General features: G+C 43.3%; 1 protein-coding gene across 2 annotated transcripts in view; it reads right to left on the bottom strand.

Moving 5' to 3' along the window:
* ttc27 (tetratricopeptide repeat domain 27) overlaps window positions 1-23185 on the bottom strand; it is a 136709-nt gene that overhangs the window by 85973 nt on the left and 27551 nt on the right. For both annotated transcript variants that reach the window (XM_014154511.3, XM_014154512.3), the window contains exons 6-7: window positions 9546-9710; window positions 9276-9418 (exon numbers count right to left, since the gene is read on the bottom strand). In XM_014154511.3, the coding sequence (XP_014009986.2) occupies window positions 9276-9418; window positions 9546-9710 (308 nt within the window). The remainder of the gene's footprint in view (window positions 1-9275; window positions 9419-9545; window positions 9711-23185) is intronic.

Here is a 23185-nt window from a genome sequence, read left to right as displayed (position 1 = left end):
CATACAGGGTTGTGGCATTCCTCAGCTCAGATTGAAAGTAAGTATTTCATGGTATAAGAGTATTGTATGTTCATGCCACCATTTTCATGCCATTGAGAAGGTCTTATCTCAGAGGAAGACAGGGTCAATTGCAACTGGGGTCTCACCCTGCTGCCTATGTTGTGTGGTGCTTTCTCTCGGTCTCTCCATTCCAGCCAGCCAGTGAGCTCTGGCTAATGATGGGCTTGATTGAGCCCATTTACCCCCCTTAGCCTGTAATGAGAGCATTAGTGGTCTGAGAAGCAGAGCCCGGGAGCAAGCAGGATCCCCACCAGACAGGACGACGTAGGATCAGTCATTGTATGGAATGTCCAGTACTGTGTTAATTTCATCAACTAAAATAGTGACAGCAATTAGTCAAACACCTCTTCTTTCAGTGGCAATTGAAGAGACGATAACTGACTAAATAGACCCAGAAAAACAAACTAAAATAAATATTTTTCATTTGGGTTGAGGATAATGAGACTAAATTACTAAAATCTGACTAGTAAGTCGACTATATAAGAGTTGAATGATTGAGATCTTTTCAGTATTATTTGCAATTTGGCGGCAACAAATCATTGATGCAAATAAGGCACATGAAATGGGTACTCTCCCAGTGGTGAAAGCTCCTGGTTGAAAAGAGGGCGATGTTTAGAGCCATTTTACTTAGTGTAGACCGAATGCAACATTTCCATGCGATATGACCTCAAGAGACATCTGAAAGCACATCATCCCAATATATAGGTAGGCTAATAACAGATTGATAATGCTAGCAAGTAGTTTGCTACAACCTATCAGACCACTACTAAAAACACTTTAAATTATAACTTTGATTACAATATACAGTGCATGACCAAAAGAATGTGGACACCTACTCGTCAAAAATCTTGTTCCAAAATCATGGGCATTAACATAGAGTTGGTCCTCCCTTTGCTGCTATAACATCCTCCACTCTTCTGGGAAGGCTTTCCACTAGATGTTGGAACATTGCTGCAGGGACTTGCTTCCATTCAGCCACAAGAGCATTAGTGCGGTTGGGCACTGATTTTGTGCGATCCTACACTGATCTCGACAAACCATTTCTATATGGACCTCGCTTTGTGCACAGGGGCATTGTCATGCTGAAACAGGAAAGGGCCGCAAAGTTGGAAGCACAGAATCATCTAGAATGTCATTGTATACTGTAGGGGTAAGATTTCCCTTTGCGGTTTGATCCCAGATTGTTTCGAAGCCGGCCGCGACCTGGAGACCCACGAGGCGACGCACAATTGGCCCAGCGTCATCAGGGTTAGGGGAGGGTTTGGCTGGCTGGGATGTACTTGTCCCACCGCGCTCCACCGACTCATATAGCAACTCCTGTGGCGGGCCGGGTTTAATTGATCTATTATTGAGCTCAAAAACAACTATTTTACAACAAAAGATATTTGATATGGCTTTAAGATACGAAGTGTGAAAAATGAACAATTGCGGGCAAACCGGCCATTGCGAGTGCATAGGATAGTAGGATACAACTGCAATGTTTTTTTAATGACATAACATTTACTGTTAGATTAATACATGGCTACTAGCAGTGGGCATTATACTTACTGTTAGCAAGCTATCTGTGTTTTGAGTTTTCACTTCCTCATGTGGTGAATAAGCCCCAAAATGCATAAGCCTATGATATTAGCACACATAATAATGTAGGAAAATTGATCAACAAAATTGAGAAAAATCTGGAGCCCTATTTTAACAGTAAAACATAATACCTTATTGTGAACTCACAATTCATGACAGTCTTTGGATTAGGTTGCTTTACTATGAATTCCTGCTTGGACACGTTAGATGAAACAACTTATTTATTGAATAGCCTACCATATCGGTAGTTTATTACCCAGTCTAAAGCACTGAATGACTTCATGAGATGAATGATAAATTATATTGTGTGACGCTGTGATATTAAAAAAATAAAATGTGCAACCAAAATCGTGGGCTGGTGACACCAACTCAAAAAGTTGTTGGCACTGGGGAAAATGTTAGTCTGGAGCACTGTCAAAGGGTTAGATGGTTTTTAATCTGCTGCAGAGTAATGTGTTCTGCCCATTTGGCTGTTGGGAAGAGAATCATGCGATAGGAAGTCATGCAGAAAAATATGTTGGTAGGACAACGCTATGTACAGTTCAAGTCAGAAGTTTACATACACAAGTGGCCCACTGTCATTTTGACAGTAGATGTTCAAGAGGACAATGAGTGAAGTCTCCCCTTGAGAGTGGAGGTCAGCCATCTTGACATAAACACTTGACACACGCCAACTTACACACACCACTGGCAACAGGACCAGAGAGGCCGATGGAGTCTGATTTAGTATAGGTACAAGCAGAACCCCAGCAGGATAGAGAAATGAAGATAGGATGAAATACGAGGGAAACCAAGACGGATCACAGGGTGAAGACAGACCGGTCAGAGGGGCTAAACAATATAAAATAGCAGCCCCCTTTGCTTTCTCTCCCCCTCATTCCATCTGGAAAGTCTGCATGTTGGTGAGTGCGTCTGTGACATTCAGCAAACACCCTCCTTCACCTTTGTCCCTTGACATTGTTGGGTAGGGTTCAGCCCAAACTGGGGTCTCAAACACCCACCACGGGGCCCCTTGTGCTTGTGGAGGCTCTTTCCACTGGCCATACTTTTTAGTATGTATGTGTGTATGTATGCATGTATGTATGCGTGTATGTATGCGTGTATGTATGTATGCGTGTATGTATGTATGCGTGTATGTATGTATGCGTGTATGTATGCATGTATGTATGCGTGTATGTATGCATGTACGTATGTGTATGTGTGTGTATGTGTGTGTATGTATGTGTGTGTGAACCCACTACGCCATGGGCCTCTAATAGGCACTTCATCATGGGGGGAGTGACACGGTTTGGGCCCAGGGTGAGAGTTAAACAGCTGGGCGCTGTCTGCCTCACCTCTGCTCTCCACTGCTGTGTGGCTCTACTGACTGGATATTTGATTGTTCTAGCAGGGAGAGATGGGGCTGAGATGATGACAGAGTCAGATGGATTAGATAGACAGACAGCAGAAGATAGCTTAGCCCCTGAAGTGTCAGCAGGTGACTGGCCCACATGCTTGGCTTGGAGAATGTCCCTGGACAGGAGTGTCAGATCATCGCGTGATGCTGCTGGATCATAAAACCACCATGTCCATGACAGAGCTGCCTGCTTTCTCTAATCTTCAAATCAATCTACTGGGCTCAGATGCTTCATCCTTGTGCACAGGTTAAAGGGTTCATGGTAAAAAATAGCTCAGGTCAGGGTAATGCAGGGCAATAGTTATTCAATGAGCATTACATTCTAAGTAATAACCTCCATGCTGTACATCTCAGCAAAAATCTATTGAAAACAAAAATCAATATCGTTCATCAAAAAAAAAAAAAAATCTTCCACACTTCACACATTGCAGTTCGGGGCCCATTCAAAATGACTATGGATTCAAGGATGAAGGCTAGACTGTACAGCACACTCCACTGGCTTCCAGTCGAAGCTCACATCATCTTCAAGACCCTGGTGCTTGCCTATGGAGCAGCAAGGGGTTACTGCCCCTCCTTACCTTCAGGCTATTCTCAAATACTACATCCCCAACCAGAGCACTCCGTTCCACCAACTTTGGTCTCTTTGCACTCCCTCCCCTACGGGAGGGTAGCTCCCGCACAGCCTAGTCAAAGCTCTTCTCTGTCCTGGCATCCCAATGGTGCAACAAGCTTCCCCCTGAAGTCAGGACAGGAGAGTCCCTGCCCATCTTCCGAAAACATTTAAAGAGCACCTTAAATACCTCGCCGCCATTGGACTCGGGAACAGTGGAAACGCTTCACCATCTCGACGGACGAATCTGGGTTTGGCGGATGCCAGGTGAACGCTACCGGTCAGTATGACAATGCCCCCGTGCACAAAGCAAGGTCCATACAGAAAAGGTTTGACGAAATCGGCAAGGAAGAACTTGCCTGGCCTGCACAGAGCCCTGACCTCAACCCCATCGAACACTTTTGTGATGAATTGGAACGCCGACTGCAAGCCAGGCCTCACTAATGCTCGTGGCTGAATGGAATCCCCATAGCAATGTTCCAACATCTAGTGGAAAGCCTTCCCAGGAGAGTGGAGGCTGTTATAGCAGCAAAGTGGGGACCAACTCCATATTAATGCCCATGATTTTGGAATGAGATGTTCGATGAGCAGTTGTCCACACACTTTTGGTCATGTAGTGTATCTTAAGATGAATTCACTAATTGTAAAATGCTCTGGATAAGAGTGTCTGCTAAATTACTAAAATCTCAAATGTACAGTATAGCGAAAGAAATGCCTACCCGGATCACATATCTGTGTACCATACTATGTAGCTTCACATTTCATCTAATTCAGAACAGAGAACTTGAGAGCAAATCTGTGGCGAGAGGAGTCTCCTCAGATCATGAAGCCTGGGGCTGAGGTGCATTGCAGTGACGAGCAGAGTGGATATGGAGGATCAGGTAGGATGTGTGTGTGTGTGTGTGCGTGCGAGAGAGTCAGTGGGTCTGGGGTCTGATTCATGCAGAGCTGACAGGCGCGCACAGTGCAGCTTGTTTCCACTCTCTCGGGGTCCTTTGTGTACGTGGCTCATTCCAGCACCGACAGCAGCTCCACGGGCGTGCTGGCCAATCACCTAGCATCCTGTCGTCACTAGAGCCCGACCGATAAATAGGTTGACTGATATTATCAGCCGATACCAGCCTTGCACAGAAATATTTGTTATTATATACAGTACATAGAATAAACAAATATGTCTGCTCATTTGCAGTAATTTTTTGTTTTGTTCAACTGTTCTACAAGCTGCTCATTGAACATCATTCAGCCCGTAAGTCACGACGTGAGAGAGTGGACATGGCGGTTTGACGCTGAGTAGCTTGCCACAGCCAGCGACAGCGTATTTCAAATCAGTAAATAATCAGAAGTACACTTCACCAAGCCAGCAGCCCTGTACTCATCACATGCTTACTTAACCTGTTATGGCTAGGGGGCAGTATTTTCACGGCTGGATAAAAAACGTACCCGATTTAATCTGGTTACTACTCCTGCCCAGTAACTAGAATATGCATATAATTATTGGCTTTGGATAGAAAACACTCCAAAGTTTCTAAAACTGTTTGAATGGTGTCTGAGTATAACAGAACTCAAATGGCAGGTCAAAACCTGAGAGATTCCTTTACAGGAAGTGGCCTGTCTGACCATTTCTTGAACTTCTTTGCCATCTCTATCTTTTACAAAGGATCTCTGCTCTAACGTGACACTTCCTACGTCTTCCATGGGCGCTCAGAGCCCGGGAAAAACCTGAATGTCGTCATCCCAGCCCCAGGCTGAAACACATTATCGCCTTTCTCAAGTGGCCGATCAAGGGACTGTGGGCTTAGGCGCGTGCCCTGGCCGCCCCCGTCTTTGTGATTTTTCCTCTGTTTGCCGAAAAGGAGATTCCCGGTCGGAATATTATCGCTTTTTTACGAGATAAATTGCATAAAAATTGATTTTAAACAGCGGTTGACATGCTTCGAAGTACGGTAATGGAATATTTAGAATTTTTTTGTCACGAATTGCGCCATGCGCACGACCCTGATTTACCATTTCGGATAGTGTCTGGGACGCACGAACAAAACGCCGCTATTCGGATATAACGATGGATTATTTTGGACCAAACCAACATTTGTTATTGAAGTAGCAGTCCTGGGAGTGCATTCTGACGAAGACAACAAAAGGTAATCAAACTTTTATAATAGTAAATCTGATTTTGGTGAAGGCTAAACTTGCCGGGTGTCTAAATAGCTAGCCCGTGATGGCTGGGCTATGTACTTAGAATATTGCAAAATGTGCTTTCACCAAAAAGCTATTTTAAAATCGGACATATCGAGTGCATAGAGGAGGTCTGTAGCTATAATTCTTAAAATAATTGTTATGCTTTTTGTGAACGTTTATCGTGAGTAATTTAGTAAATTGTTATCAAATTCCCCGGAAGTTTGCGGGGGGTATGCTAGTTCTGAACGTCACATGCTAATGTAAAAAGCTGTTTTTTGATATAAATATGAACTTGATTGAACAAAACATGCATGTATTGTATAACATAATGTCCTAGGGTTGTCATCTGATGAAGATCATCAAAGGTTAGTGCTGCATTTAGCTGTCTTCTGGGTTTTTGTGACATTATATGCTAGCTTGAAAAATGGGTGTCTGATTATTTCTGGCTTGGTACTCTGCTGACATAATCTAATGTTTTGCTTTCGCTGTAAAGCCTTTTTGAAATCGGACAGTGTGGTTAGATAAAGGAGAGTCTTGTCTTTAAAATGCTGTGAAATAGTCATATGTTTGAAAAATTGAAGTTTTTGTATTTTTGAGGAATTTGTAATTCGCGCCACGCCTATCATTGGATATTGGAGCAGGTGTTCCGCTAGCGGAACGTCTAGATGTAAGAGGTTAACATTAGCTGGCTAGCCAGCAATGTAGTTAAGCTTTGTCTAGCCAGTAAGGTAGTTAGCCTAGCTAGCAAGCAAACTTTTTTATGTGCCTTTTTTATGTTCTTATGTGCCGACACTGGACTGGCGCCAAAGTGAACTCATCCTTGATACAAAAATAACACAGTTACTGCCTGGGCCTATTATGTTAGTGGGCATATTTGTTTTTTTCCCAAAATACACAATCTGCAAAAAGAAAGACAGTTGATGTAGATCTATGATTCAAACCATGTGTTTGCATTCATGAGAAAATGTTTTCGTAATGAACAGCTAGCGTGTATTTGCCGGAACAATCTTTCATTGCGGGGTTGCCATAAAGTGTTTCTTTACATGACATTTGATTGTTGTAAAGCACTGTAGTGAATCTACTCAATACAAATGCTAATGCTGACATATAGTGGTGACATTACAAACTGCATGTTACTGCATTTCACTGCATAGTTTGAACTGGTGAACAGCGCAGTTTCAGATTTACTTTGAGACAAAGTTGAATTCATTCAGTCCTTGTTTATTTGTGTTCTTGATGTGCTTCAGCACAAAAACGTCTGCATTCTTCTAGAAAAATATTTAAGTTGTACCTAATGTGGAAAACTGTTTTGTATTTAGAGGGTATGATTACTGTTCGGTGGTTATATAACCACAAATAACTAAATATGTAAAATCACATTTATTTTAAGAAATCATAATTTAGTGCATCTGTTAATCTTCGGAGAACAACGTGTAAAAATAAAGAATTCATTCCACCTCAAAAAAAAAATTTATAAAAAAAAAAACACCAACAGCAGGGATGGAAATTTCAGTCAATTTTGCTGCCAACAAAACTGACCGTCATTAACCGGTCAACAAAGTTACATTTTTTTTTTAAAACAGTAAAATGACGTGACCAACTGAAAATACTACCAGAGGTCTGTATATAATGACGACATGCTTATGTTGCCGCCCTAACAACGGGAGTCGTCCCAAGGCGAGAAGGCAGGAGAAAGCTTGGGCCCAGAATAAGCCCATAGAAACGCATTGTACAGATTTTGGCGAGTGAAACCTCTCCCTTCTTCCTCTGATACCATGCATGCATACAAGGACCAGACATTTTTCATTAAGAGCTTAATGGAAACATGCAACAATAGCAAGCCTATCGTCTTCCAGGAAAAAGGCTATAGCCTATTATTGACCATGTAACTCCTGTAGTTTTCAAACATTTGCCAAAATGCAATTTGTGGGAAACAGTCCTAAACAGCGCACCTCACGCGAGCAGTTCCATATGTGACAGAGATGAAAATCTCCATTAGAAACTTAGAAAGAGGGGGAACATAATAGCAACTACAATAATAGGTTGTTAATATGACTAGGATTGTCACTTTGGCTTATGGACAATGAAAGATAGTTGATATGAAAACCAATGGAACAATGGCATGAGGAAGTCTTTATAAAATAATTGCCTCCACGTTCCTACGGATGGATTTTTGCATAGCTACTTTGAAGCCAGGTAAAACATGCCTCATTATTTGAAGTCAAGTAAACCGTTCAGGTGTCAAACAATTATACCGCTTCAATCTCCCATTGCAGAGTGGTGGGGGACGCGCCGATAGTCTACCGTAGGCAGGCTAAAGCCCACGCATCCGAACGGCGAATGGGAGGCGCGCTTTACGAGTTGAGATTGGGGGGAAAAAAGAGCAAAATTTTTTAAATCGTGGCAACCAACGTTTTTAACAAGATTGCATTTAGAATTTTCATTTCTTGCTCAGTGACTGGGCTTACAAAAGCTGGTTTCACTCCAGTAACCTACAGGCTTCATGAGGAGCCACTCTCACGCTGTCTGACAGGTGGTAGGCTATTCTGCTCCTCAAACTAGGCTCTGTATGCTGTGCACATGTGATAAATAAAATGCATGATGAGTAACAAAAATACACACGGGCCAATTTAATTCCACCAAATGATGCAAATTAACCTATAGACCGATAAACATGAACGGTCAAATGTATTTTCGGCAGTTAACCAATTAACATCCCTAATCGGCAGATATATCTGTAGATCAGTGACTTTTGCCTAACTAAAAATCGGTAACAGACCCAAAAATCCTATATCGTCGGGCTCTAGTCGTCACCCTTGATTCAGTGACATCATAGCACTGCACCCATGTTCAGTGACCCACAAAACGGAGGGATTCGCAACATATCCCTTTTCTGCACTGCACACCCCATCCATGGGATATGCATAAATCAGTAAAATGGTAGAAACCTAAAGGCAACTGGACTATTCTCAGCACTGTGAGTCTCAGAGGGTAAGGTCATTATCCAACGAAGGGAAAGTAATGTGGTTGCCGGTAACATGCCATAAAAGAACATTAAAAAGTTTCAAAACAAAGGTATCTCGGGATCTGACTTGAGTGGCTTGAGGAATGAGTCTCCTGAAAATAGCCCACAAAAAACCTCTGTCCTCCCCCTCCGCCAAGCCAAAGGCAAGCTCGGCATGGACACTGGCTACGCCTGACCTGACAAATGAGGCCGAACAGCCGTTCTAGAATGTAATAAACCTACCCCCACCGACTTCTCACTGAGGAAAGACAGAGAATGGGAATTCTCCCTGCAGTCACTTTCGTCCTGATTTTCCAAGGCCTCCATCACTACAGAATATCACATCGGTTATTGAGGGGTGGAGATCCCCCTCTGCTGGTGACACTGAGTATCACACTGGATTTGCCGCCCAATGTGAGCGAGGGTGAAGGTGAAAGGTGTAGAGTGCTTACCTTGGGCAGGCTGGCCAGTGGGGTGGGGGAGAGGGTCAGCTCACTCTCTGGCTCAGGGGCTGGGATGTCTTCCTTACGCTTGACATCCAGGATCAGCTGGGCAAGGAAGTTCTGCTGGAAGCGAGTCCGTTTGCCCAGAGCACCTGCGGGAAGCGAAGACCTCATCCAATTACCATGTTATACATACACTTCCCTGACCAAAACTGTAGGCCTTCTAAACAGTCAAGCTGTTACTGTATGTTGAGACTGGTCCAAGCCTACTGTACCTACCTATCATGTTCATATCTAGGCCAGAGAGTTCCTTGGCCCGTTGAAAGTGCTCCTTGGCTGGGTTGTACTCATAGTAGGTCAGAGACGTGTAGCCACATTCCAGGTGGAACTGGATGGACAGGTTCCGGAGGGTTCCCTCAGAGAACAGAGACGCATACTTCATTACTGCAGAGAAGATGAGGTAAAAGGATGAGAAGAAGACCTATTTTAGTTAAAACCTAGAATAATTTGCATAGATTTAATAAGCTATTATCAGTTAACAGAGTAAAAAAAAAAAAAGTTTCACATCTTTCAAGTTCTCAAAACCTACCACCCCACATCGTATTTTAGCACCAAAAGACGACACATCTCATCTACTCCTAAAACTCCATTGAAGACCATCCAGAGGTCAATAAGAGGTCAATAAGAGCTCAGTGCACCTGCAGACCATTACCATGAGGCCATTGGTCGGCAACACAGACCTTGAGGAGACACATTAAAGAGACAAATGGACAGCGGAGAAGAGAAAAGGTGTTTTGGCTTCGTCCTATCAGTTTAGTCTCGTTCAAGGCCGTGCGTGGTGTGGAAATTATCCCTGGCTCCTAATGTGTATAATTCACGACGCCACGTACCCTCGCGCTCCCCCATTCAACATTTATGAGGCAGCCTAGGCCCATGCCAGAGAGATTTACTCTGCGCCTTGTGTGTCACCTTCACTGCAGCTATTTCACACCAGGAAATGAGCTTCCTGGGCTGTTGTGACATGTGCAACGGGAGGGGGAACTTTTGTAAGGATAAAACAACACAACAGCCGTGTTGGGTTAGAGCTGCTACACCTTGACGGACGGTAGTTAAGACGATGACAAAGGAACAGAGGGGGATGAAAGAAAAGGTGTAAGTCCTTACCCAATTTCAAATTTGGATCAGAGAAAGCAAATAGGTGTCGTGACCAATCCCTTTGCATTGCTAGGTTGCCAGGGAGCATGGGATCTGCTCTGAAACACACATCCTTGACAGAGCACGATATTCAGATCAGGTGATACTGTACCTCCCCACCCATTTCACTTAGCCTATTTCATACCTACTGATCATGGCCCTTGCAGCATGACATCGCAAGCAACCACATAACATTAGCATGGGCCAACACAGGACAAATGAGCAAATACCTTTATGGGTTTACTGCTAATCCTTTTATTAGGTCTGTTATTTGGTCATTGTTAGAATGAACATTGATTTATTAATTCTCAGGAAATGTTATTGTAGGGTGAAAGAGACCAAAGAGAGACCACAATAACAGTCGGTGTTGAAATAACGTACATTATTGTATCCGATCCTCAGTGTCAACTCAAAACCAACAGCAAAGCGTATGGGAGAAAGAGAAAATGGATTGTAAAAATCCCCTTTTCCATCTGCATGCCTTTCACACCTCAGAGCTCATAGAGCAGTAAAAGGGATTGTGTGGTCTTTCACTGGCTGCACCTCTGGAATTTGGATTGGCTGTGTTTCATAGCCTGTAGAGCCACGCCACCCTTCATACTCACCCGACACACACACACAAAAAAGTGAACCCACGTAGAAAGCAGAGGTCAACTTTAATTAAGCAACACAACCTTAAACCGTGGTCTGCGACTACTGACCTAGTAGCAGGTCTATACAATAGGATAAACCAATGGGCAAACAAGTGGACGTAATGAGCTCAAACCACCCTGAAACGAAGGGGAAGGTGAAACAGAAAATTGATTTCAAGAGGGATTCCCTTTAGTCTCATTCCCACTATTTCTTCAATTGTATATGCTGCTCAATCCCTTGACTTTGTGGCCCTGATGACATGGATCACCCCAGAGAACACTGCTACTCCAGCTGCTCTCCATCTGACTACGTTTTCTGGCCGTCGAGGTGGTGGCACAATGCTACTCATTTCTCCTAACTGGAGATTCTCTCACCTGCCCATCTGCTCATTGAATTCCATGCCGTCAATGTCACTTGTACACTCAAGCTTAATATTGTTGTCATCTATCGCCCACCAGGTGCCCTTGGAGAGTTACTCAATTAGCTTGACTCCTTGATACATTCGACTCATATCTCCGCTTGGATGTTGGTCCACCACCTCATGCTCAACCTCGACAACACGAAACTGCTCTTCCTCTCGTGGAAGGCCTACCCGCTAAAAAACTTCTCCGTCACGGTTGACAACTCCACAACGTCGCCCTCCCGAGTGTGCAAAGAACCTTGGTGTGACACTGGACAACACCCTGTTGTTCTCTGCAAACATCAAAGCAATGACTCGATCCTGCAGGTTTATGCTCCACAACATCCGTAGAGCATGACCCTACGTCACACAGGAAGCGGCACAGGTCCTAATCCAGGCACATGCCATGTCCCATCTGGACTACTGCAACTTGTTATTGGCTGGGCTCCCCGCTTGTGCCGTCAAACCCCTGCACCTTATCCAGAACGCTGCAGCCCGCCTGGTTTCAACCTTCCCATGTTCTCCTATGTCACCCCGTTCCTCCGCACACTCCTCTGGCTTCCAGTCAAAGCTCGCATCCACTACAAGATCATGGTGCTTACCTACGGAGCAGCAATGTGAACTGATCCCACCCACCCCACTCCCCCCGTTCCTAGCTTTGACTTTGCCAATTCATCAACGACATACTCCTTTATACATAAACAATAGATAATATGTCATGCGTTTCACCAGTGATTTGTTGCCCACCACTGCGGTGAAAGTGAGTGATAAGGACAGAGCAGTCAATATACCCACCACAGAGGGCAAAAGAGAATAGCACAACAACCAAGCCAAGTCATTTCTTCACAGTTCACACAACATCGGGGGCTTTGGGCACTCAATCTGTCAAGAGCGAGAGGTGCAAAGCGCAGGAGAACCAACACCTGTGTTTGTGTGTCACATGTGTTAGGTGTCAGGTGTTTTAGTCATGCTCAATCAACCATCACTTGGGAGAATACAGAGGACTTGGATTTTTATAACATGCACTATGACCATTAGCAAACGTCTCAGTGAACAATTTTTTTAAATTAAAATTAAATATGGCGGTACATAATTCCCTTTGTGAGAGAAAATATTGTGATAGATTGCTTTCAGAATCTGACATCCCCTTCTTTATGCGAAAACCTCAGCAGAGCTGCTCACAGGCAAACATAACATTTCCCTAACATTAAAGCAACGTGTTTGGCAGCAGGACTGGCATCAGCAACTCCCTCCTGGGTGCAGTGGCCCAGCAGCAGTTCCCCCAGCAGCACCTGGCGACCTCTCAAACTGGAGCAGATTTCAACCCTCGCTGTGTTGATGCATAGATCTGGCTGGGCACTGGAGGTGTCAGCGCAGCAGCTTGGGTTTTTCCACACAACCCCGGCCACTGTGTTCATCTGCTGTTATCCTTCTTTCCTTGTTTGTGCCGGAACATTGAGCGCATATAGACAAGGCGTTAAGACGGTGTGTTGTGTCAGACAAGGAAAAAACGACTTCTATGACAGTCAAACTGACAGGATGTATCACACTGTCCGAGTATCCCAATACTCTGCTACTCACTACAAGAGCCAGTGCTATATTCAGTACCAGTGCCTCTTCACATCCACCATTATAACTCCATGCGGGAGAGGTGGGGGCTTGCTGCAGTGTGCCAACCTAAAAAGACCGGTACCATTCTCCTCAATACACCTGCCCTAGTCTCTAGGGCTACCTCCCATTGTTGAGGAAATTAGGGCTTTCGCTGCACTGCTCACAAAAGCCATTGAGGGGGCGGGCTGCCTGGCACCAGTACCAATGTTTAGATGCCCCACTCCCACCAGCATGCCCTGGTGCCTCAGCCCACACAGAGCCCTGGGTGCAGGCTGAGGCAGGGCTGATCCATCTTGCTGGCGTCTCTCCTAGGTTCTGATTAGATCAGAGCCAGACTGGAGTTCCACAGGCAGGCTGACTGACTTCATCCTCCAGGTGGGGGAGAGAGCAACTTCAACGAAGCTGATGTTTCCCTCCTCCGCCTACCCAATTCCCTCACTCCCTCCCTTCCATGCCCCTGTCAGTATGAGTCATACAGCGGCGGTCAGGCCCCTCAGTAGTCAAACAGGAGTTTTCATGCAAACGCAGGTCCTAATACAGAGGGAAACACGGGGGTCATAGATGGATACAGGTATAATCCTCAACCCAAACCAGCTCTGCAGAATGGCCATGTAGAACGCGGCCACCGTCTGACTTGGATTTACAGCGACGTAGCTACAAGGTTGAATGGTAATGGATCATGTGCCTCTCTGCCTGTGATTCAGAGGCGAGACATCTCAGAGTTCCATCTGTAGCAGGGATCGAATATGTTCCATTTGTCGCTCCATTCCCGTTTCTATGCATTCCTCAATTTGTTTGTCTACCCCCCTCTTCATTTCTACTCTTCCCGCCATCTTTCCCTATCCCTCTCTCCGCCCAGTTAAAGTGTTGAGCGGGAGGACAGATGCCATGGCTCCTCTTCCAGGACTAAGGATGGGGCTTGTCGCCGCCTCTCCCAAGAGCAGGCCAACGAGGCGAACCACTTTCCCAGATGCCCCATTAAAGCTAGACGAATGTCTCTCCCCGTTGCCCCGGGTGGAAAACCCAGCGCCTCCAACCACACTTAACAAATCACAGATTCCACTCCACACAGAGGCCCTCGGTCCCTGCAGCTAGATAAAATAACCTTCCCAGTTGAAAGAAATTGTCAGTCTAAGTTCTCAAAATAGGCTAGATACAAAACATAGGCTATAATGAAATAACCCTGTGCCCTCCAACATTACTCGTTATTAAGTTATATTTACGGAATACTATCGTTCCAAGAGGTCAGGTAGGCCTATTACTTAATTGATGTGAATAGACCAATGTGTACTATATCAGGATAAATGAACAGGTGTGTTTTCTGCATTGAACAAATGATCAGTTCTTCAATTTAATAAACATTTGACATATTCATTTTGGAAATAGAGACCATTACTAAAGCCCCTAGGACCACGGGACGGTTGAGCTAACGTAGGCTAATGCGATTAGCTTGAGGTTGTAAGTAACAAGAAAACTTCCTAGGACCAAGACATATCTGATATTGGCAGAAATCTTAAATTCTTGTTATCTAACTGCACTGTCCAACTTACAGTGGGTTTTACAGTGAAAGAATACCATACTATTGTTTGAGGAGAGTGCACAGTTTTGAACATAAAGTAATTAATAAACAAATTTGGGCAGTCTTGATACATTTTGAAATGAAATGCAATGGTTCATTGGATCAGTCTAAAACTTTGCACATGCACTGCTGCCATCTAGTGGCCAAAATCTAAATTGCACCTGGGCTGGAACAATACATTATGGCCCCTCTCACATTTCAAAGACAGTACAAAAAAAAGAACTGTTGGCTTTTTCTTATCTTTCACCAGATCTATTGTGTTATATTCTCCTACATTCCTTTCACATTTCCACAAACTTCAGTGTTTACTTTCAAATGGTACCAATAATATGCATATCATTGCTTCAGTCCTGAGCTACAGGCAGTTAGATTTGGGTATGTCATTTTAGGAAAAATTTGAAAAAAGGGGGCGGATCCTTATGAGGTTTTAAAGGAAAGATTCACCCATTTTGCATATGATGCTAAACTCATACCGGCTGTATATCAGCCTGCTTGATATACATCGCTCAGAGACTAACAAAAACGATGTAACATTCAAAATAGGTAAATCTTTCCTTTAAGTGAACTCTTGAAAATAGATAAGTGGAGCACATTAACTTCACCTTTTCCCCTCACTTTCATGGGTGTAATCATTACTCATTCTGTTATGCAATGAAAAATTTAGTTTATTGGACAGATTCAGGTAGCTCCCCCCATTTGCTGAACCTGTCCAATAGAAACACCAGTTTCCATTGCAAAACCGGACAGTTTGGCAACTGTTTGGAGTACTGATTACACCCATGGTATCAAGTCAAATGCTTTTGGTGCCCTTCCTGAGGTAACAATCAATAGATGACTAGCTCTCACAAAAGACGGGGCAATTGATTGGTTAGCTTGTGCAGTGTTCTCTGAAGTCAAGACTCCAAAAGATCTATTCAGCAGAGTATATTTTAATCCTTTCTCAAAGAGATCTCAATTCATTCCCAAATCAGATTACTCATTCTGGGTTTAATCATTTTATATTTGTATGGTTCCCTGCCTCTTCAACGATTAATAGGACTACCTGTTCCTACACTGCAATTCAATGCGAAATTACAAATCCAATGTGCCAGACACAGCAGAGAGGGAGCCAGGGATAATCTAGTGGCAATTTCACCACCAACAGTCTGAAAACTCAGACAGACTAAACAATCTCTGTTCAAGAGCCAATGAAGGCATCACATTGCAGAACTGTCTAAAAAGGAAAAACACCAGCAGCCTCCCTGTTACGGCCTTGGTTGGCAAATTTCCCAGTCAAACGGTCTCTTTCTGATTCCAAACTGAACAGTGGGGGAGAACAAAAAGGTTAGTGCTTTGTCGGCTGTCAGTTTGAGGAAGGGATGTCATCTTTAAGAGGGATATGAAGCGCAGAGGATGTGTCAATGCTGACATGAGCCCTGCTGCGTTGAAATGCTATTATACCTCTGTGGCAAAGCCAGCCACACTCCAAATCTCCCTAAAGTGATTAAGAGCAGTGAGAGATGGGGAGAGAATTAATAAATTGCTCATATTAGGGGTCTGGATCAAAAATGGAGCTAACGTGCTCTTTTCTGTTGAAACAGCACTTATTCCCCCATTCTGATGAGGGGAAATAACAGAATGGCAGAGTCTGTAGAAAAGTAAAATGTCTCAGCTCGGCGTCAACGGTGGTGTCTCCACCATGGACTTGTTGGGTGTTGAATGTCAACATGTCCTTCTATAGCAGGCATGCTTCGCAAACCTGTCATGTTCTCTAGGATGTCTCAAGGTAAAGTCAGCCATCAATATCATGATGCAGGTATTCAGTCATATCATAACTACATAATCTTTCAATAAAAATTGCTACTCAAGCAGAGTTACATGCATTACATTATAACTAGGGCTGACCCCCTTTAGTCAAATGGTCGATTGTTTTGGTCGATAGGCTGTTGGTCGACCAAGATTTCTCTTGTAGAGAAGTCGCAAATATATATACACAGTACCAGTAAAAAGTTTGGACACCTACCCATTCAAGGGTTTCTCTTTATGTTTTAATATTTTCTACATTTTACGCAGATTGTAAATACTGAAAATATCAAAACTGAAATAACACATATGGAATTATGTAGTAACCAAAAATGGGTAAAACAAATCAATACAATTAATGTTTTAGATTCTGCAAAGTAGCCACCCTCTGCCTTGATAACAGCTTTGCGCACTCTTGGCATTCTCTCAACCAGCCTCACCTGGTTGCTGAGCACTTGTTGGCTGCTTGCCCTTCACTCTGCGGTCCAACTCAGCCCAAACCATCTCAATTGGGTTGAAGTCGGGTTATTGTGGAGGCCAGGTCATCTGATGCAGCATTCCATCACTCTCCTTCTTGGTCAAATAGCCCTTACACAGCCTGGAGGTGTGTTGGGATATCATTTGCTTTTCAACAGGACAATAACACATCTGGTTTGCACTTAATGGAACTGGCGTATCGCTGCAGAATGCTGTGGTAGCCATGCTGGTTAAGTGTGCCTTGAATTTTAAATAAATCACAGACAGTGTCACCAGCAAGGCACCCCCACACCATCACACCTCCTCCTCCATACTTCACGGTGGGAACCACATACGGATATCATCCGTTCACCTACTCTGCATCTCACAAAGACACATCTGTCAGAGCCAAAAATCTCGAATTTGGACTCATCAGACCAAAAGGACTGATTTCCACCGGTCTAATGTCCATTGCTCGTGTTTCTTGGCCCAAGCAAGTCTCTTCTTATTGGTGTCCTTTAGCAGTTGTTTCTTAGCAGAAATTGAACTCTGAAGCATTTATTTGGGCTGCAATTTCTGAGGCTGGTAACTCTAATAAACTTATCCTCTGCAGCAGAGGTAACTCTGGATCTTCCTTTCCTGTGGTGGTCCTCATGAGAGCCAGTTTCATCATAGCGCTTGATGGTTTTTGCTATTGCACTTGAAGAAACGTTCAAAGTTCTTGAAATGTTCCAAATTGACTGACCATGTCTTAAAATAATGGACTGTAATTTCTCTTTGCTTATTTGATCTGTTCCTGCCATAATATGGACTTGGTCTTTTACCAAATAGGGCTATCTTCTGTATACCGACCCTGTCACAACAACTGATTGGCTCAAACGCATTAAGGAAATAAATTCCACAACAAGGCACACCTGTTAAATTTAAATTAACACTTTTTTGGTTACTACATGATTCCATATGTGTCATTTCATAGTTGATGTTTTCAGTATTTACAATGTAGACAATATTAAAAAATAAAGACAAACCCTTGAATGAGTAGGTGTCCAAACTTTTGACTGGTACTGTATATTATAACTATAATTTTTTTATGCACACAAGACAACTGTCTAAATCATGCCTGTCTCAGTGGACTAATCCATTGCAGAGGCCGCGGAGATGGCACACCAGTAGTAAATTCACCATTCTAATCTACAATGTTCATTTGGTAAGGGTAATTTCTGTTAATGTATTTAATATATTATTATTACAGTCTTTTACTGTTCTCATTTTCAGAGTGGCCACGATGTTTGCGGACCGAACAACCAAATGATACACTTGTAAGGAATGCGTTCTGGTTTATTTCAATCCATTTGATTTGTCAATTCATGAATTATCTTTTGTTTGTAGCGCTCCAGTCAAAGTTGAGTAAGGACCCACACCTGATTACGCATAGAAGTAGAACTAGGCTACCTGGCCTGCACGCAAACGTTGGCCCAGAAATGTGCCAATTTGGGGATCTGATAGTATTTCTGATTGTCTTAACTCACCACCACTAATGAGCTGTGGAGCTTCTCAAAGTAATTTTTTCTTCACCTCAAACAGCAAGCAAATAAAGTCTTATTACATCATCGAGAATGACAATAGTTCCTCAATGTATCCCATTTGAAAAATCTTTCCAGCTCTCCTTTGATTACCACTCACAGGGAGAGTAATAATATGCCTACCTGATTACTTATTATAATTTGTGCAAATAGTCTACAGCTGTGTCTGTCTGGATCTCACAGTAGCAGGAAACTTAGGGCCCTCACTGGCGCAGAATAGGACCAGCGTCGTCCGGGTTAGAGGGTTTGGCTGGGGTAGGCCGTCACAGTAAAACAAGAATTTGTTCTTAACTGGCTTGCCTAGTTAAATAAAAATAGTTGGTAATGGCAAGAAGCTAATTTTAGATTTTTTATTAACCACATGATAATGATTGAGATATGAAACCTTTATAATTTATATGAAACTGTTCCACGAAAATGTGCATAAGAAAATCATACCTGGCACGCAGATCGGTAGCAATGGCACTCCAAATGGAAAAGGTTGCCTATTACCGGCAACTTCAGGAGCTTAACGGTAGACTTTAAGGCCAGCAGCAAGGGTGAGGGTCGGGAAAACATATTTTTTCCCTGGTTATCTTGATGTCTGGCTCCCTCGAGTCACTTGAAAGCTTAATTATTTTAATCAAAGTGTGTTTAAAGCATTAGACAAGCTCATTAGCCTACATACAACATTCGGAAAGTATTCAGACCACTTAATTTTCCACATTGTTACGTTACAGCCTTATTTTAAAATTGATTAAATAGTTTTTCCCCCATCAATCTACACACAATACCCCATAATGACAAAGCAAAAACAGGTTTGTAGAAATTTTCGAAAATGTATTACAAATAAAAAAAACTGATATCACATTTACATAAGTATTCAGACCCTTTACTCAGTACTTTTTTGTAGCACCTTTGGCAGTGATTACAGCCTCGAGTCTTCTTGGGTATGACGCTACAAGCTTGGCACACCTGTGCAAATCCTCTCAAGCTCTTTCAGGTTGGATGGAAGCGTCGCTGCACAGATATTTTCAGGTCTCTCCAGAGATGCTTGATAGGGTTCAAATCCGGGTTCTGGCTGGGCCGGCCATTCAGAGACTTGTCCCGAAGTCACTCCTGCGTTGTCTTGGCTGTATGCTTAGGGTCGTTGTCCTGTTAGAAGGTGAACCTTCCCCCCAGTCTGAGGTCCTGAGCGCTCTGGAGCAGGTTTTCATCAAGGATCTCTCTGTACATTACTTTGCTCATCTTTCCCTCGATCCTGACCAATCTCCCAGTCCCTGCTGCTGAAAAATATCCCCACAAATGATGCCGTCATCACCATGCTTCACAGTAGGGATGGTGCCAGATTTCCTCCAGACGTGACTCTTGGCATTCAGGCCAGAGTTCAATCTAGGTTTCATCTGACCAGAGAAACAAGCTTCTCATGGTCTGAGTCCTTTAGGTGCCTTTTGGCAAACACCAACCTGGGCTGTCATGTGCCTTTTACTGTGGAGTGGCCACTCCACCATAAAGGCCTGATTGGCGAAGTGCTGCGGAGATGGTTGTCCTTCAGGAAGGTTCTTCCATCTCCACAGAGGAACTCTGGAGCTATCAGAGTGACCATCGGATTCCTGGTCATCTCCCTGATGAAGGCCCTTCTCCCCCGATTGCTCAGATCGGCCAGCTCTAGGAAGAGTCTTGATGGTTCTAAACTTCTTCCATTTAAGAATGGAGGCCACTGTATTCTTGGGGACCTTCAATGCTACAGACATTTTTTGGTACCCTTCCCTAGATCTGTCGACCTCATGGCTTGGTTTTTGCTCTGACATGCACTGTCAACTGTGGGACCTTATATAGACAGGTGTGTGCCTTTCCAAATCATGTCAAATCAATTGAATTTACCACAGGTGGACTCCAATCAAGTTTTAGAATGATTATCAATGGAAATAATTTCAAGTCTCATCACTTAGGTAAGTAAGGTAGTTCTGTTTTTTTAATAAATGTGAAAAAATGTCTACAAACCTTTTTTCGCTTTGTCATTATGGGGTATTGTGTGTAGATTGATGAGGACATTTGTGTTATTTAATCCATTTTAGAATAAGGCTGTAATGTAACAAATTGTGGAAAAAGTCAGGGGGTCTGAATACTTCCTGAATGCACTGTATAGTTGATTTTATATAAACACATAGGGTGTGTCTATATACGGACAACACCTTTTAACATTACGACTAAGATTTTTTTTTTTGGGGGGGGTGGCATCCCAAATTATAGCACTGCGTCAATGGACAAAAGATTTAGGCCTACAGATTGGTCAAGGTAACAGCTTGCTATACGTCATCTGAGTTTTATCTGAGGGGGATATTTTTAGGAGCTTCTCTGAACCATCACACTATTAATCAAGTTCTTAATGTACTCGTCTCCTGTCCTGCACAACGTGTAGGCTATCTATTCTAGTAAGGCCTAATCGGGAGTCCTGTGTAGTGGTGGTCCAGAGATAAAGGGAATAAAATGTGCTTACAGCTGAGTTTTCCTTAAGTGGACTCCTTTAACAGGCTGAATACACCGCTCGCGTCATGTGCGCTCGCGTTGCAAAATAAATGTAGAAATCTGTTATTCAATTATTGCACCCACACTGCTCGCGCCCGCCAACGAACGTCTGTCACCAAGCGCTAAAAAAGATGTCAGTTATATTTCTGATGCAGATCCCAATTCAAGTCCTGCCTTTCCCATCTCATTGGTTTATAGAAGCAGGTACCCACGTGCCATCTCCTCATTGGTTATACCCACGTGGGTGACAAAGACGAACGACGTCAGTGGCGGTAATGCACCTAAATTATGAATGTTTGCCAAATCGCAATATAAAGTCAAGAGAAGAAATAAGCTGGAAGGAGGAGAGATGACTAGAAACAATTCGGTTGACCGTTTTATGTGTGGATTAATTGTCGGAGTAGAGGACTTTGTGCGTTTCAGGTAAAATAACAACTCAATGTTTATATCCCAGGACAAATTAGCTAGCAACAGCAAGCTAGCTAAATAGGACAAACTAACTAGCTAAAGTGCCATAAATGTTTAATGCTTTTCGACCTGTCCCCAAATTAATATAATTGGTTAAGAGTTTGTTTTGATATTTTAACCTGCGTGTCGTGATCGCGTTTGGTGTGGGGGGGGACAAGATAAATGTATGCATGATAACGCACGCGCGCAGCCGGTTTGTGTTCCATGTAAGTCCTTTTGGAGGAAAACCAACCCGGCCGTCCTCACCCACCCAGCACAATATCACTGCAAATGAAATAAGACTCCTATTCAGAGGAGCGATGCCCAGTTTAAATCTGACACAACAGACATGAGCTCATCCCCTGCCACACTCTGCCCACACACACACAAAGGTGATGGGCAAAGTGAGATAAATATACCTTTCACCTAGCATTTTAGATAAGCCTAGGTTAATATATGACACTGGATTGCAAATACGCACGAGTATATACACTGAGTATACCAAACAAAAGGAACACCTTCCTAATATTGAGTTCCGGATTCACCTGGTCAGTCTGTCATGGAAAGAGCAGGTGTTCTTAATGTTTTGTATACTCACTGTATATATTAAATACATTCGTTTTCATGCAGTCAAGTGCAACACAAACATTCTGTGTGGAAACAATGTTGGCGCTTTGGGATACTATTAGTTGCCATGCAGAAAAATGTAAGTAGTTGGCTTACTCTTATCATTTACTTTTGGTCTTAAGTATTACATTTGCTCAATACTTCAATTCTAATGAAAACACATTTCAACATGTGATTCATCCCCATTTCTTTCTAACCCACAAAAACGTTTACTTCATGCCTTCTATGGTCAAAGTAATGGATAGCATAGCACCCCATGGTGGTACAGTGTGAATTCCATGGCACTCTTGTTGTTGCTCTTCACTCAGACATTTGAATTTATGGTGGATTAGAGTTTGGAGATGTTGTTGAGTCCAACGAATATCAAGGATGTCACCTTGAAGTTGTAAGACTACAACCTCTGGAGATAAACCAGACAATGGAGGAAGGTTGGGCTGTCAGAGGGAGGGCTAGCTCAGTTCTTCCACACAGATCCATGTCAATAAGGGAGTAGCTGGTTAGACCTCCTGTGGCCTGTGGTCCAGACCGAGCCTTCAGATTCCCAGGGCTCTGGCCCAAATCAACTCCATTAACATTATGATTTGTATTGTCGGCTCGATGGTCAGACTGGCCCTGTGTATTCCCATTGACAGGTATGATATGGATGAGCACATTTTCTTGGGGTGAATCCATTATTTTAATTCCACACAAAAGATTTGCTTTGGTTATTTCTCAATGTTGAGGTCCCATCTGGGGTGCCATTTTTTTATGTAACGGTTTTGACTTGAGGTTATCGTTTATAGAGGTGCCAGGTAGGTTGTGCCTACCAGAGAAAATATTGGTTTCTCCTTTTGGTTTGGGAGGGAATGAGTCCCATCTGGTCCGTCAAGTCTACACCAATACAAAGGACTCATGTAAAAGTCAGGATGGAAATACACTTTTCATAAGCCCTTAAAACATTGGAAAGAACTTCAAAAACAACTGTATTCTTTTGCGTGGGTTGTATTAACAACATAAATGATCACACACACACAACAATATAACAATAACGAGCTTTAAAGAGCTCTGGTTCCTCCAGAAATGTCCTGTACCTCGGGCCTAAAGAGTCCAGCCCGGTAAA

This window comes from Salmo salar, chromosome 18, assembly GCF_965601325.2.
Source record: "Salmo salar chromosome 18, fSalSal1, whole genome shotgun sequence".
Classification (NCBI taxonomy): Eukaryota; Metazoa; Chordata; class Actinopteri; order Salmoniformes; family Salmonidae; genus Salmo; species Salmo salar.
The sequence above is the reverse complement of the archived record's forward strand: the minus strand, read 5'-3'. Positions and strand labels throughout refer to the sequence as shown.